The 13,258-nt window shown below is 38.8% G+C and overlaps 1 protein-coding gene across 1 annotated transcript in view; it reads left to right on the top strand.

Annotated features, from left to right (window-relative positions):
* The first annotated feature begins 12,396 nt into the window (after positions 1–12,396).
* The window catches only part of tacr1a (tachykinin receptor 1a), a 34,270-nt gene continuing 33,408 nt past the window's right edge, over positions 12,397–13,258 (top strand). Inside the window, exon 1 of the mRNA XM_077522481.1 lies at positions 12,397–13,165. Coding sequence (XP_077378607.1) covers positions 12,762–13,165 — 404 coding nt within the window. The 5' untranslated portion in view covers positions 12,397–12,761. The remainder of the gene's footprint in view (positions 13,166–13,258) is intronic.

The raw sequence follows: 13,258 nt of genomic DNA on the forward strand, positions 1-13,258 counted from the left end.
CACTTCATTCTCTCTTTGGCCAAATTGAAGATGCTAATGCATGCATTCATCACCAGTCAGATTGATTATTGTAATTTCTGGTCTTTCTGAAAGGAGTATTTCAGGTTTCCATGTGTCCTGATGAGGCCCAGAAGGCGATAGCATATTACAACATATTTTAATATCACAGCATCTGCTCTCCATGTGCTTCAGGATTGATTGTAAGGTTGTTGCACTGGTTTTTAAGCGCTTTAAAGGTATTGGGCCTTCTTATCTTTTTGAGTTTTTTTTTTTTTTTTTTTTTTTTTTAATAACCTTCTGGACCCTTTCAGGCCATGGGGTCTTTCGGTTCTGGCCTTCTCGTCCTCCCTAAAGTGAGGACAGAAACTCACATTAAGGTGTCGTTTCAGTTTCCAAAAGGAAAAAAAAACAAAAAACATTTTCATCCATTGTGTTTACACTCTGTGAGAAAAATAACCAAATTGTGATGAAAAATAGGACAGACTCGCTGGGGTCAATTTGACCCAAGTTTCAGCTCAATTTGTCTCAAGGTCGCTAAAAAAAAGAAAAAAAAATCGCTAAATTGTTGCAGACGACATTAACATTTGCTACGTTCGGCAATGTTTGCCTTTCAATGGGATATATCCTTTTAAGAGGCACACTGTCAAGCGTAATCACAATCACTCACTCTCACAAATTAGCATAGTTCTGATCTCAGTGAAGAAGCTAAATCTGTTCCCTTTGTTCAGTGTCGAGGACTCAAAGCAAGATACTCCTTTTAAAAATATTCAGTTGTAGCTTTTTTTACAGTTCAAGCAACCATATTTGATAAGTGGAGGATTTGATTCTCATCCAAATTTAGCATAATTTGTTATTGTTGGCATGTTGAATCTGTTGTCACCATGGAAAGTTTGTTTTACAAAAAGAGTGCATTTGAAACATAAATGCTACTATGTATGTACAGTCTTTTTGACTCACTCTTGATCCCTGAAAATGAAATATTGTGTTAAATTATTATGGATGCGGCTGTGCATTAGGGACAAATGAATTAGAAATTACGTTTAGGAAATTTATTCAGCCTAATTGTAGTGTTGGACCAACATAAAAGCATTCTAAAGTCCCTTTAAGAACATGTCTACATAAACCTGTTCTTAATTTTTTATCATTTTCCTCATCCTCCTCATCTGCTTGCAGCTCCACGCATGTGTTTTTCTCCACACGTCCATTAAGCTCAGCCAAGAGCCTTGATGGGCTTCGTGCATAGAGCAGATGCTGTTATTGCACTCATCAGAGCTGAAACGTATCAAACATAAACATAAAAAGTTCTGACCTTGCCCTGATTCATGTTTGGGTTCTCTTCATTGACTTTGACGACCTCCGCATGATTCTGCATGCCAAATGCTGTCATTGTACACATTTATGTTGTGGTCATGTTTGACGGGCATGTTTGCTCATCTGTGGGCCCTCGGTAAACACTGTCTTGGGGCCCTCGGCATCCGTGTGAATATTAATGTTTTTCATCACTTGAGAAGTGTAAATTTTCCCACATGAATAAAGGTCTTAAATCCTTCTTGAGGATTATTACCTAATACAGGTGAATCATCTTAATGCTTTTTTTGTACTCGATAAAAACAACAATCAACATTTAATACACAGCAACCATTCTGTCACTTTGATGCTTAAAGGGATCGTTCGGATTTTTTGACATGAATCTCTATTTCATCATCATTTGTTTGTCTTTTCGAAGGTGGAAGGATCAGCTGTCTGCAGCGCGTCGATTAGTTGTCGACAGGGCGACGCGCAGTGATACGAACGAACAGAGAAGTAGTGCCCATAACATAAGAATGGCCCATTACGTAATAAATTTGCCCTTTTTTTTAATATAATAGTCCCATCACATTATACCTGACCAATAATGTAATGCAAATCTTGAACCTATAACGTAATAACGTTTGGCCAATAACTTAATAACTTATTACTTGTCAGGTTCTTTGGTGTGGTTGTGGACCCAAATGCAACGAAGCAGGGCGAGGAGGCAGAGGTGAAGTTAAAAAAAAAAAAAAAAGAGGAATTTAATCAAACCAAACAAAAAGCAAACTCCAAAAGGTAAGCAAAGCAAGACGGGGGAACAATAGGGCAGAAAACCGGCAGCATAATGAGGGAAAACGACAACGAATCGACGTGGACAGAGGGGAGACAAGATACTAAATACACACACACACACACGCAGTTAATGAAGTTATTGGATGTTAATGTTTTTGTTACTAGTAGCTGAGAGTGTTTTTATTTTTATTTTATTTTAATTTAACCTTTTTTTTAACCAGGTAAAATGTTTGAGAGCTAATTGTCATTTAAAAACATGACCTGGACGAGTGTTGTATTCAACATGTTTAAGTTTTGATTTTTTATTTGTTATTTTTTTAATCTTTTTCAACAAACCGTAACTCTAGGTTGTGTGTAAAATGCCATTCAGGTTAATTATGTGTACAAGTTGCATTGCTCATCTGTTGATAGTTGTGAAATTATGAATTTTTCTATATATTTTTTATTTTGGCAGTCTGATTAATTGGGCCGACATTACTTTACAAGATCACCTCGCGGGCCGGATTAAACCCCTTTGCGGGCCTAATCTGTCTGGTGGGCTGTACATTTGGCACACCTGATTTATTTAGATGGACCACGTTTGCCTGGCTGTGTCTGAAGACAACAATATCTGTACAATCATTCATTAACATGTGTTGTCATTAGCATGTTTTTGTCATTTGAGCAAAGCCGCTGGCATCAATCACAAATGTATATGAAGATAAATGATGACAAAAAAAAAATGCCTCTAGTGTTTTAATAGCATTGGAGGAAAACATAAATACATCTTCCCTCTTCATTTTTTTGCATTTGGAGTGAAACTATAAAGCCTAAATGAAAATCACTCGCAAATGTTTTTACTTCCACTGTAAAGTGTCTCCTCACAATTTCTCATAAATTAACTGCACAGAAATTCAAGACTTGGTTCAATTACTCTGCTGGTGCACAAACTTGTCTTATCTTAGTGAGAGAGCAAAAATCGTGCCCTGAATGTAAGCTTTTTCTCAGATATATTAGGTGCCATATAGGCCAAAAAGAACCTCAAGAAAACGTCTCACATTCACCAAAAACATTTTTATCACAACTTTATTCTTTTTTTTTTGTTTTCAATTTTAATCTTGTAATTGTATGACATAATCATCACTGTAGTAACACTAATCAAATACAAAATCAAGTAATATCCTTAAATCAAAGTGTTTTTTCTTTTTCTCACCATTGTTACAAAAATATTCGCTGCAATTTTCAATCATACGGCAACGAGGAGGACCCTTCCTAGAATTGGACATCTGGTAATCGGGAAAGGGGAGATTTAGGGTGGATCAATCAAAAATAATCCCCCATCTGCATAGTGCACAGATAATGCAAATGATTCCAGATTTTTGGCCCACTGGAACTAAATTGCCCTGTGGATACTCTTTATTTGCTGAATGTGAGTTAAGCGCGTAATGTCAATTAAATTTAATGTACTGTATGTCAATAATGCATTTCCGTGGTTGGTTTATGTTTTCAGGCACCACAAGGCATAAACACATTAACAAATGGTCAAAAAGGACTTTTAATTTAAAAACTTGGATGGTTCCTCAAAACAATTCCTGGTGGAAGTGGAAGAGAATTATTGAAGTACTTGTAGATGTAATCTGTAGATTGAAATTGAGTCCAAAATATTTGAATAATTCAATGAAACTCATTGCCTCATCTATCCTTCCCTCCTTCCTCTCTTTAGTTTTTCCTCTGGTCTCTTGAATCTTTAATTTGTTGGAATTGAGAGGTTTCTGGGGTTGGCGTAAAACTCTGATTTCGTAACCATGTGGAAGGCAGGAAGCGTTTGGTCGGTGCTGGATTTTACTTTGATTTATCTTTCTTTTCTTTTTATCTTTTCTGACTTTTTCCTCTGGTCTCCTGACCGTCTGAACCTCACGACTCTGGCGAGACTCTGAAGTATCCGGTTAAGGTGAACGGTCATGGGATTTTTATTAGGTTCTAGATGAATTAATGAGTATAAATTTATTTGCACGCACGCACACACATACACGTTATAAAAAAAAGGGGGAAAAAGAGGGAGAGCAATGATAATAAGACGTTGAATCAGTAAGACTACTGAATGAACAATTCTGAGCTCTCTCTTAGAGGGGGGAAAAAAAAAGTGTAAATACTCTTCTCAACAGAAATTGAAGCCGTTTCCTTCCATCGGTTCTTTCAGTCATCCAGACTCGATGGTGCACATATTGTACATCAAGTGCTGTGCAGACAACCATGGTGAACCGCAGGGCACACTGTCCGGAGGGAGAGAATATTTCAACATCTCACATAAAGTCTGGCACCACACCTTGCCGAAATCCATTTTTCAATGCAGTGGCTCTTCTTAATTAGCATTTTTGCTGCAGCATGTATAGCGCTTCCCCCAACCTGTCCTTTTATGAAGATAAATTGAGTTTTGACGACATTTGGTGTGTCGTGAGGTTCGACTTATTATCGAAAGGGGAGAGTTGCTGATCATTCTCCTGTGTTATGGCTACATCGGAGGCAATGCGTTTTTAAAGGAGGACTAAAAGAAGTTTGTGCAGCAACAGGAATAGTGCAGGTTGCAGCAATATCCCACAGACACACAAATAAATTTTAATTGTTTATTTATTTATTTATTTATTTATTTAAAAAAAAAAAAAAAAACATGTATATGTTCATTCATAAAATATATGTATAATGTAATATTAATCTTATCCAGGCATGATCAGGATGCTGAAATGGAAATTCGTAATTTATTAATAATCTTCTGATTCAGTGAAATAAAGCAACATGTTCCTGCAAATTAAAAACAAACTCTGTGAGTCAACGTTCACCAAATCTGTCAACGGTTACACATCACACTCTAAATCCACGCGATGCAACAGTAATCAAATAATTTTTACTTCCCACAGGTGGAATACAATTTTAATATGCCGAACAGGATGTTCCAGCAGTCTGTACCAATTTCATATTCCTGTCTACAGTGAAGGCTGCCAAAACTTACTGTGTGGTATAGTACTACTTTACAAAGATACACTTAGATCACTCGATAGACGGTGCAAAACAGTCACGACAATTATTTGGGGCTTGTCATTCATAAATTCACCGATTTGAAAGATCCTTTTGGAACCTTTTCTCCATCATTTGTGGAAAAGCTTTTTGTAATGTGGCAAAAAAACAACAACCAAAAAACAGTAAATAAAGTCAGAAAATTATTATGTGCCAAAATGCTGCTCATAATTAAATATGCTCAACCCAACATGCGGAGCGGAAGGCAGAATGTTGTAGGCGGAGGTTTTACCTCTTATCTTCCTCTCCCCAGCTCCAACCTCGCTCATCACATCAGAATTGTGACTGACAGTCAGCGGGAGGGAACAAGTCTGTCTGCTACAACTGCCGGGCAGTTAGCTCGCAATAGTTTTGCCAAACTAGGATTAAACACGACATCGAGTGGAATCTGTAACAACAGCTAAGACCTGATGCACACATAAAAGATAATCGGTGAAAGCTGACTACGCTTTGAATCATTTGACTTTGTGAATTGTGATGTAGATGGAAGGTAACCAATTTTGCTATGTGTTGGTTTCCAACACATGACGTAACTTGGGCTGAGGGGGTGGGGGTGCAAAAATATCCAGTCATCCATCCAACCGTCCGTCCGTCCGTCCACCATCCATCCATCCATCCATCCATCCATCCATCCATCCATCCATCCATCCATCCAACCGTCCATCCGTCCGTCCGTCCATCCACCATCCATCCATCCATCCATCCATCCATCCATCCATCCAGTATCTGCCTATCTATCCAGTATCCATCCATCCATCCATCATCCATCCATCCATCCATCCATCCATCCATCCATCCATCCATCCATCCATCCATCCATTCATCCATCCAGTATCTGCCTATCTATCCAGTATCCATCCATCCATCCATCCAGTATCTGTCTATCCATCCATCCATCCATCCATCCATCCATCCATCCATCCATCCATCCATCCATCCATCCATCCAGTATCTGCCTATGTATCCAGTATCCATCCATCCATCCATCCATCCATTCATCCATCATCCATCCATCCATCCATCCATCCATCCAGTATCTGTCTATCCATCCATCCATCCATCCAGTATCTGCCTATCTATCCAGTATCCATCCATCCATCCATCCATCATCCATCCATCCATCCATCCATCCAGTATCTGTCTATCCATCCATCCATCCATCCATCCATCCAGTATCTGCCTATCTATCCAGTATCCATCCATCCATCCATCCATCATCCATCCATCCATCCATCCATCCATCCATCCATCCAGTATCTGCCTATTTATCCAGTATCCATCCATCCATCCATCCATTCATCCATCATCCATCCATCCATCCATCCATCCATCCATCCATCCATCCATCCATCCATCCATCCATCCAGTATCTGCCTATCTATCCAGTATCCATCCATCCATCCATCCATCCATCCATCCATCCATCCATCCATCCATCCATCCATCCATCCATCCATCCATCCATCCATCCATCCAGTATCTGCCTATCTATCCAGTATCCATCCATCCATCCATCCATCCATCCATCCATCCGTCTTCTACCATTTATCCGAGGTCGGGTCGCGGGGGCATCCATTTAAGAGGGAAACCCAGACTTCGCTCTCCCCAGCCACTTCAACAAGCTTCCCAGAGACATAGTCTCTCATATTCTCACCACAGATTGTTTTTTTTTTTTACATCTGAAATTTGCCAAATTGTGATAACAGTGATATGCACATGCAGCGTGGTATATCGAACAATACTAGGCCTATACTGTCTTCCTTTTTCATATCAAGTGCAAGTACCGTACAGTTATTATGAAAAATATTCACATCTGGCATAATTTCCCCTCTTGTCTTGATGTTTTTGTCTTAAATTAATATGAAGTTTACCAGCTGTTGTTTATGTTGATAATGGAGATGTTTAATTGTGTGGCATTTGACTGTGTTTCAGAAAAAAATTAAACATGAGCTCTGATGATGTCTATTCAGAAAGTGATTTGTATCTTGCCGTATGTAATGACATAAGCTGGCACGAGCAATGTTCCTGTACATGATTGTAAATCAACAAACATCCATTTAATAAGCCGAACTGTCATTCATGACAGTTAATGCGACACTTTAATGAACTCCCAATCAAATGTGTCAAAATTGTTTGTGTTCCACATAACTCATTCTGAAAACATACGGTGTCATCAGGAAACCAATTAATAAACTCTAATAGGCACGTTCACCATCTCGCATTTTGCTACTGCACTGACCTCTGAGAAAATAGAAGCAGCTCAGAAGCAAAATGCTAATGAAATGGATAAGGGCACTGTCGACTATGAAGTCACTTCTACTCCCTGAACACTTGCATGAACAGCATTAATGAACACCAAATGCAGCTACAACTACTGTACATATATATTTCGCTTATAGAATGTATGCAGGCATTGTTGGCTTTGCTTTACTCATGTTGATATTTTTTTACTATTATGATCTCATTATTTTCATTTTTTTGTTTGCTCCTGTCAAAAGAACGTTGCATTTCATTAGGTTCCATTTCAAAAATGTCAACTTGACTTTTTATGGTAAACCAGCTTGTAGTCTTCATTATGGAGAGGTGAGTTGAAGCCTAACCCAGTGGACTTTGTGCGAGAGGTGAGGAACACCTTTGACTCACACCAGGGACAAACTGGGCCTGAAATTCAAAACGCAAAGCCACTGACCGCTAGCCAAATAAGCTAATTATTCGCATGCGCGTTGTCAGCCATTGCGGCTAGACTGTCAGCCTTTTTGCCGTTCAAAAGCGCACGTACAGAAACAACGTCTGGCCTTCCGGTTTACAAAGCGGAGCTTCCTCTCGCGAGAGACCCGTTTATCGTGATGGTTCGTGCGTGCCAACTATCTGCTGTCGGCTTTCCAAAAAAATAATAATAATAAAATTAAATTTAACATTTTTTAAAAAAAATATCTCCGCTGTCGGCTTTCCAAAAAGAAAAAAAAAAAACAAGAAAAAAAAAACTCTCCGCTGTTGCTTCAAAAAAAAAAAAAAAAAAAAAAAAAACTCTTAAAAAAACAAAAAAAAAAACTCTCCGCTGTTGGCTTTCCAAAAAAAAAACACCAAAAAAAAAACCCTCTTAAAAAAACAAAAAAAACAAAAAACAAACTAACAAACAAACAAAACAAAAAAAACTCTCCGCTGTAGGCTTTCCATATCTCCGCAAGGAAAATAAGACAAATTACACAGGAATTTAAGACCAAAAAGCAGTAGAACTAAGGTATTGTATAACTATAATTATTTCAATGATTTTATTGATCGCTCGCCACTGGCCTACAGTACAGCAGCCTGGCACACATCTCTGGTCATCATTGCTGGTTCCTGCTCCATTCTCTTCCTTTTCGACTCGCTATCTCCATAACGACCACCGCTTCTTCTTCTTCTTCCTCGTTCTGCAAGACCAGCACCACATCTTCAGCATCACTGCCATTACTGGGGGGGGGGGGGGGTCACTCAATAACCTTCTGCTTATAACCTTCACCACTGATGTTGCTGCAGCTGATAATAAAAATTATAATCAGAGTAAGTGGTATGTTCTTTACTCACAAAGGCAATCCATGTATGAAAAGGCCAGATATAAATCACGCACATGCACACACACGCACTCACAAAACACGCCCCCTCTTTACGCGTTCTTAAGTTAGAGTAGTCCGGCACGTTTGTTTACATATCAACTAATGTGTAAAATCGCTTCTTAACTGCTGAAAATGTATTGTTTCCTCATTACAATCAGGCTAGGTCATAAAAAAATGATCATTTTCTGATGTTGAACATACAACAAGAATCAATCATACAATTGATTAAAAAAGGACAAAACTATTTTCCAATGTTACCATTGATTGTAAATCATTTGCCAACTACGGTGTAATATCTTGCCATTTTTCCCACTCTGCCCACCTGTCGTCATGCTGCTGGATCCTGCCTCAGCAAAAGAAAAGATCTGTCAGCTTTGCACATTTGGCTGCACCTTGCTCCAACAGGTTTCCTTTTTTTTTTTTCAAAATCTTATTTGTTCTGCACCACCCACTTCTCTCTCGCCTGCCGTCTTTCCTTACGACATTCTCACCTTTCTAACTTGCTGTATTCACAAATTGCTGAAAAGGTGAACCTGAGACTAGCCAGAGCCAATCAGAGCTCATTAAAAATGAGGACAAATCCAAAGTGGTGTAGGGGGCAGGGGTGGATCCAGTTGAGGGTTGCTTAAATTGTTGGTCGCACGATAGCAACGGTACGACGGAGCATGAACATCCGACAGTCTGTAACTCTTAAGTTGTGTGTGACACTGACGCCGGTCGAGCCGCTCAACCAGCTGTGTGTACGCTGCATCCGCTTGGCATGTGTGGGGCCAGTGCTTGTTGTGCATGGCATTGTTGACACTATGCAGGCCTATAGTATAAGTCAGCCCCTATTTGTTGAACAGGAGTCTATAATTATATTTTGCTAGAAGAAGGCTGTGTGTATTAGAAATTATAGGAATTAGGAACTATTTTTTTTTAAAATCGTGGGACCAATTTAACTTAGAATGGCCGTTCAGGAGTTGTCCCGAATTTCCCAACTGCCACCCCGTGACTGATTCGCACTCACATTCGCACCTAAGATAAGCTTCTCTTCAAAGGTTTTCAATTAACCAAACATGCATGTTTTGGCTAAGTAAACACTCGTAAACGCCACACTCGAGCGTGATGCAGACATGCTAACCACGAGTTCACACTAGGGGTGTGAATTGCCTAGTAGATGACGATTCGATTCGTATCACGATTCACAGGTCACGATTCGATTCGAAACCGATTAATCCCGATACGAATTTATAAGTCGATTGTTGCGATTTTTTTTCATTCAAATTTAGAAAATACTAATCAGTAAGCTTGTAGAGTGTAAGATTTATATGAAAATGTATTATTTATTTATCTGAAATTTCAGTCTTATAGAGGTTGTAATCTGTTTCATGTTTGAACAGCATTAAAATAAAATATTAAGGCTTAATGTTCCGTTCATATAACATTCTTCATGCTCAAGGTGTGAATCCTAACCCGAAGTCAGACGTTTTGTTGAATATTTTTCCATTAAAAATGGAAGTTTAAAAATCGATTCACACACACACACACACACAAAAAAAAAAAGGCAATGATGATAAGACGTTGAATCGGTAAGACTACCGAATGAACAATTCTGAGCTCTTAAAAAAAAAATAATAATAAAAAAAAAATAAAAATAAAAAATAAAAAATCGATTTTTTTTAATTGAATCGATTCCAGAATCGCGCGATGTAGTATCGCGATATATCGCCGAATCGATTTTTTTTTTTTTTTAACACCCCTAGTTCACACCATATACTGCCCTGTCCCAAACATATGGCGGCTTTTCTGGCAGTACTAATTATTAACGTAGGCAAATGTAAGTGATGTGAAAAATTAATCCGGATAACCTTAAACCTCAGTGTATGTGCCAGGTATCTTTATTAAAAAAAGAATGTCCCAGTTATTAAGTAACATGACTGTGACATGCTTTTGTCAAAATAACCAAATGATCATTATGTCTATCTTTACACCCCATATTTTTCTTGTGTTGATATTAACCAGTTTTGTTCAACTTGTAGATGGTCCCGTCTTGCGCAAAATGAGCCGCGGCGTATCTTATTAACTATAATGTTGGGTCAAAGCCGTGTTTACCAAAAAGACTAGAGGTGGATCTCAGAGGAGGTAATTTGTTCTTCAAGTCTAAAAAAAAGCAAGTGCAAAGCATGACGAGCCCCCATAACGACATCCCTAATGGAGTCAGTCAATATTTGATTACAAATGACACTTTATAAGTAAGATGCAGATCCATGTACGTGGAGCATGCAGCAGACACAGCTTGGCTTTTGGTTTAGACGTAACTGTCTTTCTCACACATTTTCAGAAATAGGCAGCCCACAAAAGATTTACTTGGTTGTTTAATTTCACACTTGATGGGTGGGCACTGAGCTTGCACTCCAGAAATCCAGATAAAAAATTTAAATGTCAATTTCCACTGTATGTCCCCTTTCAGACTGCGATTTTTGAGCAACCTGTCAAAGGTGCACCCTGCCTGGCTATCGCCCAAAGTCATCTCGGGGAAGCTTCGGCTCCCCCACAACTCTATGATGAGGAAAAGTGGTGTGGACAATGGATGGAATTATATCCGGAGCCAATAAAAGCAAGAAAAACCAATAAACAATCCATCCATTTACTATAGGCCTACTGCTTATGTCTAAAAATCTTGGATGGATTTCCAGCCAATCACAGGGCACTATCAGACAATAAACACCTACAAACAGTTTAGTACTGCATCTTCAATTGACCTACCATGATTTGAAGCCTGAACCTGAAAACTGCAAGTTCGCCAAGGTCACCTGCTAAGTCTTGCCACCCACAACAAATAAACTCCTGAATCCTGATTGAATTAGATTTGACAGTTAAATGTAAACAAATGTAATTAGCTATGATAGAGTAACCCCTTCAGACCCGCATTTTTTCTGCTGGCCATTTTGTTTTTGCTGATTTAGACTCATTTCCCACATAAGAACAACAATGATTTTTTTTTTTATCTCATGTTTTTATTTGTTATAGTGTACGCCAGAATAATATGGCTGTCACATGTTACAAAGCTTATATGTTTGGAAGACCAAAACTGCCAAAATTAAAAATAAATAAATAAATAAATAAATAAATACATAAATACATAAATACATAAATAAGTGACTAAATAAATAAACAAACAAACAAATGAATAAATAAATAAATAAATACATAAAGGACTAAAAAAATAAATGACTAAATAAACAAATAAACAAATAAATAAATAAATAAGTAAATGACGAAATAAATGACTAAAAGTGACAATAAAAACGGATATAAAAATCTAATTCAGAAACTAAATACAAATGCATTGTTTTTATTTTCACTTTTTAGTCATTTATTTATTTATTTAGTCATTAATTTATTTTACATTTTGGCAGTTTTGGTCCTCCATAAATATAAGCGTCTGGAATGGACTCCAACTCACTTCCTGATCCTCAAGAAGCAGAAATGATTACATGAAGAATAAATGTTTTCTTTACTTTGTCATTTAATTTTAATTTATTTTTTATTTTTTGGCAACATGGTTGATGATTAAATAATTAAAAATAATAATAATCAAACAAACTCGCACCAATGAAAACCTCATTTGACGAAGGGGTGGGGAGAGTCCTTATCGTGGCACCACAGGGGGCAGTAGGAGGCAGGTTATAAATGAACGTGAGCTCATTTTCTCCAGCGTGTGTGCAACGTGTTGGAAGCAGTCAGGGGAAGGAGCACGGTGACAGACAGCATGGGCAGGACTGTGAGCACTGAGCACAACTCGCATCGTGGAGATTCCGCATTCCCTCTTGGTTGCACGGGCACGCGCGTAAAATACGCGCTGCAGTTTACGCATCGTGCAAATGTGAAGATGTAGCAACAATTAGATTTCAGTTGAACCCCAAATAGTAGAAGCGAAATCTTGCATACGTCCACGTGTGAATGTGAAAGTTTTCATCGATCAGACCCGAATTTCACAAGACTTCCATTTGGTGAGTGAGACTTTTTTTTACTCCCGAGTGGTGTAAAATGGATCCACTATTTGACGGCGCGGACGAAGTCAACTGGACAACCAGCAACAATGACACCAACAACGGCACCGCGTACTGGAACCAGTTTGTGCAGCCGGCCTGGAGAATCTTCCTGTGGGCCGTCGCCTACTGCTGTATAGTCATCGTGTCGGTTGTCGGCAACGTGACGGTGATTTGGATCATTATGGCGCACAAACGCATGAGGACGGTCACCAACTACTTCCTGCTCAACTTGGCGTTCGCCGAAGCTTCCATGTCCGCCTTCAACACGGTCATAAACTTCATCTACGCCGTTCACAACGAGTGGTACTTCGGACTGGTCTACTGCCGCTTTCACAACTTCTTCCCTATCGCGGCCGTGTTCGCCAGCATCTACTCCATGACCGCCATCGCCCTCGACAGGTTAGCTAAACCGCTTCTACTGGTGCATTCCAAAACCTTTTAACGCTTGCCGTTAGCGTTTTGGTGATGAGAATGAAGAAAACGGTAAACTTC

This window comes from Festucalex cinctus, chromosome 5 (assembly GCF_051991245.1).
Source record: "Festucalex cinctus isolate MCC-2025b chromosome 5, RoL_Fcin_1.0, whole genome shotgun sequence".
In the NCBI taxonomy this organism is placed as follows: domain Eukaryota; kingdom Metazoa; phylum Chordata; class Actinopteri; order Syngnathiformes; family Syngnathidae; genus Festucalex; species Festucalex cinctus.